At 40.0% G+C, this 14124-nt stretch overlaps 1 protein-coding gene, 1 long non-coding RNA gene and 1 pseudogene across 3 annotated transcripts; 1 reads left to right on the top strand and 2 right to left on the bottom strand.

Moving 5' to 3' along the window:
• The first annotated feature begins 352 nt into the window (after positions 1 to 352).
• Positions 353 to 10891, top strand: HINT3 (histidine triad nucleotide binding protein 3). Of its 2 annotated transcripts, none has more exons than XM_087972394.1 (5): positions 353 to 631; positions 2849 to 2966; positions 4385 to 4454; positions 5967 to 6093; positions 6336 to 7039. In XM_087972394.1, exons 1-5 carry the CDS (start codon positions 470 to 472, stop codon positions 6351 to 6353), a joined length of 495 nt encoding a protein of 164 aa, XP_087828520.1. In that variant the 5' UTR covers positions 353 to 469; the 3' UTR covers positions 6354 to 7039. The 2 variants fall into 2 exon arrangements, with proteins under 2 accessions (XP_087828520.1, XP_026521858.1); XM_026666073.2 differs by lacking the exon at positions 6336 to 7039 and adding an exon at positions 9772 to 10891 and having other exon boundaries at positions 355 to 631.
• A 357-nt stretch (positions 10892 to 11248) lies between these two features.
• On the bottom strand, positions 11249 to 12085 carry LOC148132919 (actin-binding Rho-activating protein pseudogene; annotated as a pseudogene).
• Positions 12086 to 13538: 1453 nt separating this feature from the next.
• Positions 13539 to 14099, bottom strand: LOC113411163 (uncharacterized). Its single transcript, XR_015750747.1, has 2 exons — positions 14060 to 14099; positions 13539 to 13677 (listed from the first exon to the last, which is right to left on the bottom strand). It is a non-coding gene; the product is annotated as an uncharacterized LOC113411163 (long non-coding RNA).
• Between the last annotated feature and the right edge of the window lie 25 nt (positions 14100 to 14124).

Raw genomic sequence — 14124 nt, 5'->3', positions numbered from 1 at the left:
TATGCAAGTTACGCAGAATCAATATAGGATTTAATGTATTCAGGCTACATCAAAAAGGATTACTTGTACCAACTCCCCCCCTTCTTCTTCCATTGAAGAATGGCAGATACACGGATCTGACACACTCCAATGAACTTGGGAAGGAGTGAGATTGGAGTGTGTGTGTGTGTGGGGGGGGGGGAAGATTCTGGTTCTGAGTCGTTCAGTCAAAGTAAAACCAGCAGCCTTTTCTCCAATTCAGCAAAGCGGAGTTTTTTGATCACCGCCTAGGTTCCCAGGTCCAATCAAGCGCCGCTTCCAGGAGCCGCCTCTTTGCCTTCCCTCCATAGGCCGACGAGGCTTACCGCGATGACAGAAGGCGGAGGCAGGGAACTGGGTTTGCCGCTGACCGGCCGCGGGCTCTGCTTAGCCCTTCCCCTTTTCCCGGGTCGCTGGCCGAGCGGGTGGCCTGCTCGAAATAAGGGCCCAGATGGCGGGAGAGCAAGGAGGGAGCTCGGGCTCGTCTCCCGCCGCGACGCCGATAGCCGGCTCTGGCGCGGCGGGAGAAGAGGACGGCGGCTACGACAGCAAGTGCATTTTCTGCCGAATCACTCACGGGGAGGAGACGGGCACCGAGCTGCTGCCTTGCGAGGTGAGGAGAACCGGCAGCCTTCCGAGGAGGTGCCGCCAAAAAAAAACAACAACCCTGAACCAGGCGCAGCCCCACACCCCCCCTCCATCCGTAGCTGTCCTGGGGATTCGCTTTGGGCACCGGCTACCTTTTGATCGCTTAGGGTCACCTTGCCTTGAGGAGGGGGCGGTGAGGGGGCGGTGATGCCGGCGGCTCTCCTTGGAAGGCAAAAGCGCCCCACCCAGGAGGAGGAACCGAAGAGGACACCCTGAGCTCCCCGCCTGGCTTTGCCTTGCCACAGAAGAGGAGACCAGGCAAAGGAGAGCGACAGCCCTCCCTCAATAGAGAACCGCGGGAAAGCCTCCCCCCCCTTCCCGCCCCCTTTTTTCAATAGTCCGCCTGTGGAAAACTTGCCGGAGGTCAAGACAGCGGCCGTGCATGTCTTCGCCCCCTGGGCTGAATACTATGATGGGAAATGGAGCATAGTGGAGCTGAAATTCGCTGGCTTGCAGTTGCGGGCATCGGCAGACCGGCTGCATCCTTTTAAAGGGGGATTAAGGGGAGGATCGGAGATCGGTAGCTACTGCATGGATGGCCTGCTCGCTGTTTCCTGATTCCATAGGCAGCATGCCGTAAATACTAAGTGGTGGGAAACGGCAGCAGAAGGGGTTACTGCCTTCCGGCCCACGCATTTGGAAGCTTCCCAAATGCATCCTAATGACTACCGTGGGACACACAAAAGTATTGAACCAGTTAGGCCTGTGGTCTGAACCTGATCCATTTGGAATCTTTCAGTGCACTTCTGTTCTGCCGGCCCGCCCACCTGCCTGCTCTCTCTGGTTGGATACTGCACCAATTACAGGAGTAGTCATATATACCACTTCTATCTCCTTGCTCCAGAAGTAAACACTTTTGGGGGGGCAGAGGGTATCGGGAGTGGTTTGCCACTGCCTGCTTCCCAGGGCTGAGAGAGAATGACTGGCTCAACTTCTCCCTGCTGACTTTGTGCTAAAGCAGAAGCTGAAACTCATGGCTGCCATGTTTCTTAGCCTGATGCATTCACCACTACAATGAACTGATCCCTAGAAGTGAATTTTGGGGGTTTATAAAGATGTGTTGTTTGAATCCCAACAAAGTTACACAAATGAGCAGGATGCTTATAAAAGCTTAGTGTGGAAGCACCTAGCATCTCCCAACTTTAAATAATAGTCCAGATTCGGGGTGGATTTTATATTTCATGACTACATTAGACACTGAATTTTATATTTCATAACTATAATATACACACACATGCACATATGTACACATATGCACATACATATACATATATACAGAGAGATTAAGAACACTGAATAATGCTAGCACTTATTTATATTAGTTTCACACAATATTGGCATATGGTAGTTGCTATCTTCAAAAAGGTGAAATTTAGGAGAGAAAACATGATTCATTTGTGCTAACAAATTTCTGCCTCTGACTGTCTTGTCATCTCTTCCTATTTTTTGACATCAGCTGACTTGCAACTTAGGAATGTGTTGTCCTCATTCCCTTACATTTCTTAATGCAGCCATCTGTCACTGATTTTGACTTGAGGCTTTTTTGCCCGGCCTGCTGATCTAGGGTGAATGGATTTTAATAATTAAGCCTGATGTGGGGATGCTATTGAAATATGTCATGATGCAGTTCAAAATGTAAGCCTTTGCTGGAATATTTGGTGCTCTCTGAGCGTGATGATTTGCAGAAGATTCATTACCTAAGTAGGTAGCATCATTAGTTACATCTTAAAAGGAGGAAATTACATCCTCACCCAAACTTGCAGGACAATTCTACTGCATATAAACAGGTAGCAAACCCCACAATCACCTGCACTGATGCTAGTACCTAGTTGGGTAATTCTTTTAAACTCTGAGCTACAGATATTCTCTTCTACTATTACCCTTTAGATGTTGTCAGCTGTTGCTATGCTATTGATATACTTTAATAATCTATAAGACAGTTGTATCCAAATGGGAGTGCCAGTGCTATGCTAAAACCCTAGCTGTGGGTTTGCCTAAGAATCAATTTAAGGAAAAATTCCTCATGAATATTGCAACAAAGTATATATTTGATCGACATTTGCATTTTTTCAGGAGGAATGATCTTTCTAGTAGCTCCTGATGAAGTTGTTTCTTTCATGACTTGCAGTTTGTCAGCAAGGCAATTTCAATAACACAACCTTTTTTTCAAATATTCCATTAGTATGAAGATTTGGTATGCTTCCGAGATATCAGACCAGGAGCGCCTCATCATTATTTAGTGGTGCCAAAGAACCACATTGGAAATTGTAAGACTCTTAAGAGTGAGCATATACCATTAGGTAAGTTGAGAATTGTCTCTCTTAATTTTGGCATGGAGAAAGGAGAAAATCTATACAGTAGCTAAAAGTCAACATTGAATTGACAGTACATAATCAATCTAAAACTTATTATTAGTTTACAGCTCTCCACATACAGCATATGAGTGGGCTAAGGGCAACATTAAATATCAGTATCAGAACTCGAAGCTGAATATGTTACCAAATATTAACAATTATCCATTATAATTGTTAACCAAGAACACCTGCACCATCCCCATTGTGTGGTAGAATGTAGTCTAAATTCCCAGAAGGGAGGGGCTGCATTCTAGAGGGCAAAGAGGCAGCAAAGCATGGAAAGTTTGGTCAGGAGAAAAAATTAAAACAGCTGCTCCCCAGTGATTCCCATAGTACTGTATATCTATAGTGATACAAATAGTTGCTTAGTTTGGCAAGGTTTCTGTCTGTAGATGAGGAACAATAAAGGAATTGATCCAAAATAACTCCATGTGTGTTTCTTGGTTCTGGGGGCCTGACAGGTTTAGAAATTGAGGAGAATATTGCAAACATGTCTTTTGGAGATGGAGACATATTTGAACAGATGGCAGCATATGGTAGCTTCACTCAGAATTGCTGCCATGAGGGAATGGAAATAACAAATTATTCATTTATTATGAGCTAAAATGATTTCTCTAGATATTCTAAAATAATTTATCTAGATATTTTGAAATGATTTCCCTAGACTTCAGTGGTACTGTTGTGAGCCCCAAAAGCATCTGTGTAAATAAATAGGAAAGTACTTTGCAGAATGCTATCTTTTTATTCAATTTTTGAATTAAATGCATCTTTTAAAATACATACAAAGTCAGATGGGGTAAGAAGCCTGGTTGGCATCAGTGGAGTCTGATATGTGTCACCATATGCCCATTTCCTCTGTAGAATCAGGCTCACACGTTAATAAATTATGTTGTGTTGAATAATATATGGGTGCATGTATGTTTTTAACAGTATGGAGTCTTTCCCCCCCTCAATACTCACATTTAAGCATGCTTCCCACTCTTACTCCAAGGATAAATCAATGTTGCTCCTGCACTTTTTCTATGCCTCATTAAAAATACACTTTGTTCCAAACTCCAATCTGCTTTTATTCTGCTTCACTGGGTTTTATGATTCTGTTGTTTCTATATTTGTTTAAATAGTTTTATTTACACTTTTATAAATGTGTCAATGATTTTTTAATGAAGGTTGATTAATGTGTACTTGGGTACAAACACATATCAACAAATTAATTTGTGAAATGTTAAAAACACAACTCAGAATGGGGTGGGTGGGTATTTAAAAATAAATTCCAGAGAAGTTAAGCAGAAGTTAGCAATACATCTCTGTAGTGGCTGAACTTCAGAAGTCTAATTTTCTTCCTTTTCTCTGTCCCATTTTGACAGTGGAAAGACTGATAGCAGCTGGAAAAGCTATCCTTCAATGGAGTAAGTGCACTGACTTGGACGATATAAGGTATATTTCCAGAAAGTGTGTGTGTGTGTGCGTGTGCGCGTGTATTACATAAATGGCAAGATAAACATACAAGTAATCATCATTTTACAACTGTAATGGAGCCTGCCCATTGTAAGTTGTGATGGTCATAAACCAGATCAGTTGTGTAAGCATTCTGATTTTGTGACCTTTTTTACGGTGGCCGTTAAGTGAACAGGCTGGTTGTAAAATGGCCACCGTGGTTATTAAGCGAACCCATTATTTGCTATGGTGTGATTTTACCAAAAACTGGTTTCAACAAAACCATTGTAAAATGCAGTTATGTGACCAGGCTATAAACGTGGTTGTGTTGCTGAGCACCCAGTTTGGTCAGGTGAACTTCGAATCTGGTCGCAAGTAGTCCAAAAGTAGATACATCATAACTTACAGGTCATAAGTTGAGGACTCCCTGTTTGCTGTATGTTTGCATTATAGGAACTACTATTGGAACTCGAATGAATTCAGTATTAGTGGAGTACGGACATGCCTCATGATAATCCAGTTTACAAAAGGCAAATGTATCTTTTCAGGCACTTTCAAAAGCTTTGCTTAAAAGTTTTAATTGAAAACATTTTATGAGAAAAACTAGCACTAATTGAGTATCTTGCCCCAGAAGTCAAGGGTACTAAGACAGCAACTCTTTTATGGATTTATGTTTAAGCATCTGCCAGGTAGTCATGGGAACTCATGAAGTACAAGAAGAAAACACAGTTCTGATTCCTCTTCTGTATCCACTATGGAAACCAATAAAGGGATCTAATAAAGAATGCTCTTTTCTCCTTGTTCAATGGACCAGAGTATCTTGAGTGTTCTTGCTAAATTATAATCTTGTCTTTACTGACTTTTGGTCAGCAAAAACGGAACACCAGCTTTCCAGTGTAATTCCAAATGAAAAGAATTATTTTATTAGTATGAATAATATCTTTAAAGTGCTGTAGACCAGTGATCCCCAACCTTTTTTACGCCGCGGCCCGGTACCGGCATCAGCTGGGCGCCGTGGCCATGCCGGCATCAGCTGGGCGCCGCCATCTTTTTGATGAAAAAGTGCTTCCGGTGACCTCACCGGAAGCACTTTTTCATCAAAAAGATGGCGGCATGCGCTGTGAGCTTTTCCGGGTAGAAATGGCTTTCTACCGGAAAAGCTCACCAAGCGTAGCGCGCCATCTTTTTGATGAAAAAGTGCTTCCGGTGAGCTTTCTACCCGAAAAGCTCACCGGAAGCACTTTTTCATCAAAAAGATGGCGCGCCAGCAATCCAGCTGCCCGGTCCACGGACCGGTGGTTGGGGACCCCTGCTGTAGACTATAAAAAGTTTGGAAAGAACTACTTTGTCGCATGGAATAAGGTAAACAATTTAGCCCTTGTGGAAAACATGAGTGAATGCATGGAATTTCCTAGTGATGCTGTCAAGCAAAGATTCAAATCCTTAGTGTATCTTGATTCTGGATCCTTTTTTTATGCCTCTGAATCGTTGCTGCCACATCTGTTTTTCCAGGATGGGCTTTCACTGGCCTCCCTTCTGCTCCATAGCTCACTTGCACCTTCATGTCTTGGCTCCAGCTAGTCAGCTGGGATTCTTGTCCCGGATGATATACCGAATCAATTCCTATTGGTTTATCACAGTAAGTTATTTCACTATTAACTCTGTGACTTTTATTGCTGTTGTTAGAAAAAGCTATCTAACAATTTCATGATAATCTGCAGTTCCCCCGCTGCCACATTGTTCATTAATGGATACTTGAAGATAATATTTCATTTACAGTTCTCACCTGAACTGAACTGCCATCCTTTATGAGCCCTGTACTATTTCTGATTTATAGTCCTCAGGAATATTGTAAATTTATCCTATTCTTGTACCTTGTAGGTCTGTGCATTATTTTGAAATACACAGTGTTCATGTAGCTCCTATTTTTAAAGCATCTGTACCTTTTCCTGATGCAACAAGACTACTGTCCATAGTTGTAACCCGATCCTGTAGAAAAGAGCTGCTGATAAGGGCAACTTGTGCATTAGGAAGCACCTTCTTCTATTCCAACACTGTAGAGAGCAGGGGTGTCAAATTCTTCTCAGAAAATAACTGAGTGAGAAACTGCTGGTGATCTTCTACCGCTGCACCATAGAGAGCATTTTAACATACTGTACCTCTATATGGTTTGCCAATTGCACAGTGGCAGATAGGAAAGCACTCCAGAGGGTTAATGTCATTGCCCAGAAGATCATTGGTTGCCCTCTCCCCTCTTTGGAAGAGCTTTATAACTCCGCTGCCTTAAGAAAGTTCAAAACATTCTCAAAGGTCCATCTCATCCTGGGAACCCTTTTTTTGAACTATTACCATCTGGCAGACGGTATAAGATAATAAAAACAAGGACAAATCAGCTGAAAAACAGCTTCTATCCCAGCGTAGTAGCTCTTGAATTCTGCTGTATAGTGCAGCGTTGGTGTGGTGTCGGGGGTTCCCGATTCAATGTGTGAAGGATGTGTGTTTGTGTTTATTTTCATGGTCATGATGTGCACTGAAGATGGTGTTTGATTTCGTTATACAAGGTGCAATGACAATAAAGTAAACTAAACTAAAATTCGTGGCGTCACGTCATCATGATGTTTCTCGACTTTCCCCCACTTCGCTAAACCGGGGATGGGCGTGACGCATCCGGTCCACCAGCCCCGAGTTTGACACCCCTGCTGTAGAGGCCTGTTAATTATAATTCCATTTGATTTAGTACTTCCCATTGAATTACATCTCAAGTCTCTCAGTTTATCAATAACTATTTGATAATTGCTTGTGTTTACCAGCATAATTTTAACCTCAGCGATTCAAACTTCTCCATGGAGTCATTTGGGAGAAAACTTTAATAGCCACTAATATGGACAAAAAAACCCCGGTCTAGTTGCATCTAAAAATTACTGAATTTGGTACTGAAATTATCCCCATCCTTCTTTTAGAGCCTGCTGTCATTATAACTTGAGGCAGTGCCCAAATATACCTGACTCCATGAGGTTAAGCCAGGGTGTTCAATAACATACCCTTAATTTATATTTAGGGGGTGGCGATGACTCAGTAATTAAAGCTAGAAAGCTGACAGCCCATGTTCAAGACACAATTGCCATGAATTCCTATTACTTTCCCCAGTTCATGCCCATTTAGCAGTTCAAAAACATGCACATGCAAGTAGATAAATAGGTACCACTTTGGTGGGAAGGTAACAGTGTTCCATGTGCCTTCACATATAGTCATGCTGGCCACATGACCACAGAAATATCTTCAGACAATGTTGGCTCCTTCAGCTAAGAAAGGGAAATGAGCATGACTTCCTAGCTGAACATGACTGGACATGTTTACATTTAATTTACATTTAAATATACTATTGTAGCCCTATTTAACTATTATATTATAGTCAAATATTTGTTACAGACTTAGCAGTAAACAAAGAAATGAATTAACAAATGGCTAAAGTTTTACATAAAAATAAATCTTAATTGGTTTGATGCAGCATGCCAAAAATGTAACCAGACTAATGGGAAGCAATCTATTTGATTGACTTAGGCTGTAAGATAAAAATTTTAATTTATATTGCAAATTATTTTTCCTAAACTATTGTGATATTTTGGGAAATAAAAGCTTTTAGTTCATTTCCGTAGGAATAAATCAGGCACGAGAGCCAGTTTGGTATAATAGTTAAGGCACCAGGCTAGAACCCAGGAGACTAGGAGTTCTAGTCTCACCTTAGGCACAAAGCTACCTGGGTGACCTTGGACCAGTTATTCTCTCAGTCCTAGCAAAGAGGCAATGGGAAACCACTTCTGAAGAACCCTTTCAGGAAAACAGTAGGAACTTGCCCAGGCAGTCTCTGAAAATTGGACATGATTGAACAGAAGGAAAAAAAAGGCACATGATAACTTAGTTCAGAAGAATTTACTGAACAACTGAAAGAGCAAAAGGAAAACAAATCTCACAAAACAGGACTGTGAAAAGAAAATTAAATCCAAACTATCTCTATTGCATTAGAGAAGTTAAACTTTTCAAAATAAATAAGACTCTCAAATATAAACTTTCATGTGAAATAAACTATCATACCATATCAGCATTGCACAAAATGCATATCTAAAAATGGACCAACACTGAACTTGATCAGTGTTAGCTATCTGTGGTTTTTACTGAAGAAGTCTCATTCAGAAAAATTACCCTAAAACCCTGGATGAAGAAATATCTTCTTTTAGATCCATGCTTGTTCCATCAAACAAAAGAACTTCTTTCATTTGCAAAATGCTTTTGATTCAGTAGAACATTTTCATCAGTGAATTAGGGAGAAACTCTCTGTATAAGACAAATGAATTTCTAGGGGAACATAGGAAATGACTCTAGACAATGGAGAGAACAGTGTAATCAGCTATATTTTTGATAGTCAGGGAAGTAGAAATACGCATTGCATGCTTCCAATAGCAGTACTACATTTTAGCTTTAACCCTTTGATTCATACTACTGGAGTTCGTACTATTTCTCATCTACCCTAGAACCTGAAACAAATTCCTAATTTAAGTTTTTCAAGTTCTTTCAAAGGTGATGATGCATGTAACCTGATTACCCTTAACAAGGTTAATATACATTAGTATACATTAATATATGTTAATATACAAGGAGCCTCAGTGGTGCAGTGGTTAGAGTGCAGTACTGCAAGCTACTCCTACTGCAATTTGGCAGATCGAATCCCACCAGGCTCAAGGTTGACTCAGCCTTCCATCCTTCAGAGGTGGGTAAAATGAGGACCCAAATTGTTGGGGACTCTGTAAACTGCTTTGAGAGGGCTATAAAGCGGTATATAAATTTAAGTGCTATTGCTATTAATATACATGTGGAATACATTATCCAAACCAAGCTCTTGGAAAATACAAAAGGTCACCAACTCTTTGTGTTTTATATATAATATACATGTGGAATACATTATCCAAACCAAGCTCTTGGAAAATACAAAAGGTCACCAACTCTTTGTGTTTTATATTTTCCAAAAGATTCAGTAATCTCATAAGGATCCCTTGACTAAGTAAAAGAGGAGACAAGCTGAAAAGGGTTAGTGATCCTGGCTCTATAGTGCTCAGCTTGTATATGTATGTATGCTCCTTCATCCACTGGTAGGAATCTGGATTAAGCCCAGTGGGTGCTGCTTAATTATAGTTCATTCCTGGTTGTCTCAGTAGATCTTCTGCTTTGTAAATGTGTTTGGGAACAATCTTATGTTCTTCAACACAATACTGTATAATTTCTGGAAGGTGCTAATAAGCCATGTGTGTTTCCTCTTGAACAGGCTGAGCAGCTGATGGAACGGCTGAAAGCTGAAAGCACTACAAGTTGAGGAAAACCTGCGTCTGAATTGTACCATCTTTCCGACCTTTGAATACCGATTAAAGGATTGGATGTAGTTGATAACATGCTAGACTTTTTAAAACAACTACTGAATTTGCTGCTATATGGTGTTTGAACTAGTTGTTAGCAAACACTATACGTTAAATTTCTCAGGCAAATATCTGAATGCAAGAACGTATAAGATCACAAATACCTATCTGTTCAAAATGCAAAGAACCCTTGAAACTTATGAGATGCCATTAAAATTTAATAACGGTATCTGACTTTGACTGTTTTTGTCTTAATGCAAGGTTTGTGCCTATACAATACATTCCTGATCTTTTTAGTATTGTCTTGGTGCTGTATTCTGTCACTCCAAGTATACATGAGTATACAGGCACAGAGTGGCTAACAAGCCATTGTCTGGAGTATGACTTATTTACTCTGTACTTTCAATGTAAAACTTTAGTTGCTACGTTGAATTAGAATAAGAATAGGTACTTGAATGTGAACAGTTTTAAATAATTTTAGTATTTTAATGCATGTATTAAGGTAGTTAGGGAGTAATAGAACATTTTAAAATCATGCAATAGTTTGTTTGGACTTGGGGTTTAGCATAAAATATCAAATTATTCAATGTGGGCCTTGGATTAAAAGATGCAGAAATTGTAGATTCTGTCGAATCTAGCATGAAATGACTTTCACATGTACTTTTTAAACTGTATTAACACAGATCTGTTATAGCTAAATGATTTCAAACAAGCACTGACATTGTGTGTTTTAGCATGCAGTAGATTAGTATTCAGAAGATGCCAAAAGTAATCCATGTTGTTTTTTATGGTTTTAAAACCTGCTTTATTTATTCAAAACTTAGCATGCATTTAATATGACTCCTAACTGCTTGAACTATTGAAAAGATTCAATTTACTGTTAAGAGTGATGGATAAACATGTTTAATCATGTTCAAATGTTAATGTGCTAAAATAAAAAGAGACTGCTCTGATAATTTATGTGATGGAACTCTGAAACATATAACTTAATATGTTATGAAAAGGAAACCTTTAATAAAATTGTTACCCATAGATCTCTTGAATATTTTTGGACAAAGCTGAATTTAAACATATTTATATGTGTTACTAGATTTCTTCAAAAACCCTAATCCATTTTGTTTAACACCAGGGTCATAGTCATACTGGTATTTATTATTTGAATGCTAGTATACTATTAAAGCAAAGACTTTTATTCAGCATATAAGTTTCAGGCTACCAGCTCTTAATTATGGTATTTGTAATGTAGAGGAAAACTTTATTACTATTTTCAAACAAGCCTTAATCACCCTCTTACACATATCTGTGTGATAATCACTTCTAGTTTTTTAGCATTTTTAATTTGAATAACACATCTCATGAAATATACTGAGTTATTTTCAATCACATGTTGACTAAATTCCTTTAATGAGTACATATTTCTTGTTGTGTAATGACCAAGTATTTTAAAACATACTTTAATTTTATGACAGTTGCTTCCCTATGTTCTAAACCAGGCAGTCATTTGGATGTTTCAAGAGCTTTAACAGATTTCTGATTTAATCATGAAATACCTGAATAATCTTTATCTTCGAACAAAGTAATAACTACACGATCATCTTTTCCTTGCCAAAGCATTTCACCTTCAAAGTCAACCAGGCCATACTTCCTTGCTCTTAAGAGGACACCTACTAGTTTATTGGATATAGTCACATATCTATCAAAGAGCTGTTTAAATGTTATTCTCACTTGCCCATCCTGTTCCTTCTTTCCAGTGTTACGTATAATTAAGCATAGTTCTTCCATTTCTTTGCCTATATGTGCGTGTGCATCTTTTCCTCTCTGCTCAGTTTTGGAGCCTTCAGGTGGTCTCCCATAAGTGGGATCCCCTTTCTCAGTGCGTAAGGTTACTTGGGTGCCATTGCTAAATGGGTTTTGTTGCTGATAAGCCACATGATCCTTGGACCAGCTCTGCCAGTTTCTTGCAAGTTGTCCAACGATGCCGTGACAACTATTTGCTGCTCCAGTATTGTGTGTTTTGCTTTCTTCCATGCCATAAACAGCTTTAATGGCACATAAAGAAAAGGAGAAGGTCTGGATTTGAAAAGGTGAAGGCAAGAAAACAAATTACAATAAATACTACCAAAACTATTTTGCATGATACTCTGTCAAAATAAATCTTTCAGAAGCCTGAATACTTTTTACTAATGTTAAATCTAAGGAATCACAATTTTCGATCACAAAGAACATAATTTGTGCCAGATTATATACAATGATTCATCAGTTCAATTTATTTCATAAACGTATGTTTTATGACGTGAAAAAGACAACCAACTTGTGTGTGGTAGTTAGATTGGATTATTTCTATTAAAGTTAAAACTGCTTGATTTCCTTTGAAAATCAAAACCAACTCTTAATCCCCAAAGGTTTCTACCATAATCTGGAATGGATATAACTTGCTCCAAAGCGATCCCGCTTTTCAGATGTAAAGTCAAATGATCTACACTTTGAGCTTGGCTTCTGGTAGCTTCATAGACACATCCATGTAAATGAGGAGCTATTTATTATATTTTCTTCCATTTTATCCAGAGGTTCAAGACAGCATCCTTCCACTTTTCCCCACAACAAAGCTATGAGATATATTGAGCTAAGAGAGAGTTGGGGCCAAAGGCATCCAGTGGCTGACTTAAACCTGTCACTTTCCACACTTCATCCAACATCTTAATGACCATATGTCCACCTAGTGTTTTTGGTCTACAGCACAGAAATGAGTTGCAACTGTCTCCCAGGATGTTTTTTGCCCTTCCAGTCTAAGATTTTTTGGGGGTGGAGGGGTTGTTTCCCATCCAAATCTACCACTCCTTAGGTTTCTGATTGGCTAAGGCTGGCCACATGCTGCTGGACTCTTGAGGTGACCGATAAGCCATTATACTTTAAATTTGAAACAGCATCTAGCTTCACAATCCTTGTGATTCCATCTCTATCCTTTCCAATTTATTAATTTTTTCAATTTCTATAGCCACCCAACTCAACCAAGTGACCTTGGGTGGCTTACAATCCTAAAATTATAAAACAATTTTAAAAAAAACCCAACCCCCCCTTTTTTTTACAAGAGTAAAAACTTCCATAAAATAAATGAACCGTTCATAATTTTGGGCACAGCTTTAACCCAAATAAGTATAAATCGGCTAAACCGTCAAATGTCAAATCAGTTCTATGGAAATGGCATTATATATCAGAGGTCTCCAAACTTGGCAACATAGCTGGCTGGAAAATTCTGGGAGTTGAAGTCCACAAATCTTAAAAGTTGCCAAGTTTGGGGGACCCATGTTATATATGTTCGAGATAAATGATAGCAAGACTGCTTCAATTTTCTGAAATTTAGACGACAGACAGACAGTTTGTGCTTCTTTATACTTACTTATCCCGTTGCGGAATTTCCCTGGAGAAAGGAGTCAATTCTTGTCTTTGAAGCACTGCGATATTTGGCTCTCAGCGGGTTTCAAGCTACAAACATCCTGCTTGGACTGAAACCAGTGGACCAATCAGAGAAGAGCCAGCCCCTTATTCCTTACTACAGGGTGGCGCTCCCACCGCACGGCCGGACGCCTTCTTAAGGTGGAGCGAACGTTCAACGTTGTAATTGTGTTGTTATCCTAGATCCGGTGACTAGCATCCTAAAGAAAAGGATGGTTTCCCCCCCCCCCTTCTTGTTTTGGAATTTCGGTCTTTCTGTTCTGTTGCTAACCTCCAGCTCAGCTACGGGCCCCGATTTCCTAAGCGGATCTCGTTTACCGTGAACCGATTCACCCATTCCGGGCCGAGGTACAGATTTCGCCGAGCTGGGGGAAAAAAAGACGCGAGTTCTCTTGTTCCTCTCAGCAAGCTGCAGCTCTCTCTCCGTTAACAATAAATATTGCAGATCAGAACCCGCGAAAGGACCTCGCTGGGTCAGCTTTCCCTACCGGTGCTTATTTCTTTACTCGACCTAACAGCCGAACCTATTGGAAAAAAATACACATTTTTTTTATTAAGCCAAGCAAAAGTTTGCACGGAGGTAGTTGCATGGCGGCGGGGTCCGTAAGGATGCAGTAAGTTCTGTAGGCAACGAAATTTCATTTTAATTTAAATACACGCAGATTCGTGTACATTCAGAGTGACAATAGAGTTGGTCTGCCGCCTTCCCCACCGTTCAGATCGATAAAAACAACAAACAACTTGTACTTCTCTTCCCAAGCCCGGCCGCTTCGACCCCGCTTCCTCCTTTCCCCAGCATTGTCCCCGCCCCT

Source organism: Notechis scutatus, chromosome 1 (genome assembly GCF_049901735.1).
Source record: "Notechis scutatus isolate UNSWTSFEM ecotype Mainland chromosome 1, rNotScu1.2, whole genome shotgun sequence".
Taxonomy (NCBI): Eukaryota; Metazoa; Chordata; class Lepidosauria; order Squamata; family Elapidae; genus Notechis; species Notechis scutatus.
The sequence above is the reverse complement of the archived record's forward strand: the minus strand, read 5'-3'. Positions and strand labels throughout refer to the sequence as shown.

Coding starts and splice junctions, on each gene's coding strand:
- HINT3 (XM_026666073.2), top strand. CDS start 470: ATGGCGGGAGAGCAAGGAGGGAGCTCGGGCTCGTCTCCCGCCGCGACG. Junction 632..2,848: donor CCGAGCTGCTGCCTTGCGAG/GTGAGGAGAACC, acceptor ATATTCCATTAG/TATGAAGATTTGGTATGCTT. Junction 6,094..9,771: donor ATTCCTATTGGTTTATCACA/GTAAGTTATTTC, acceptor CCTCTTGAACAG/GCTGAGCAGCTGATGGAACG.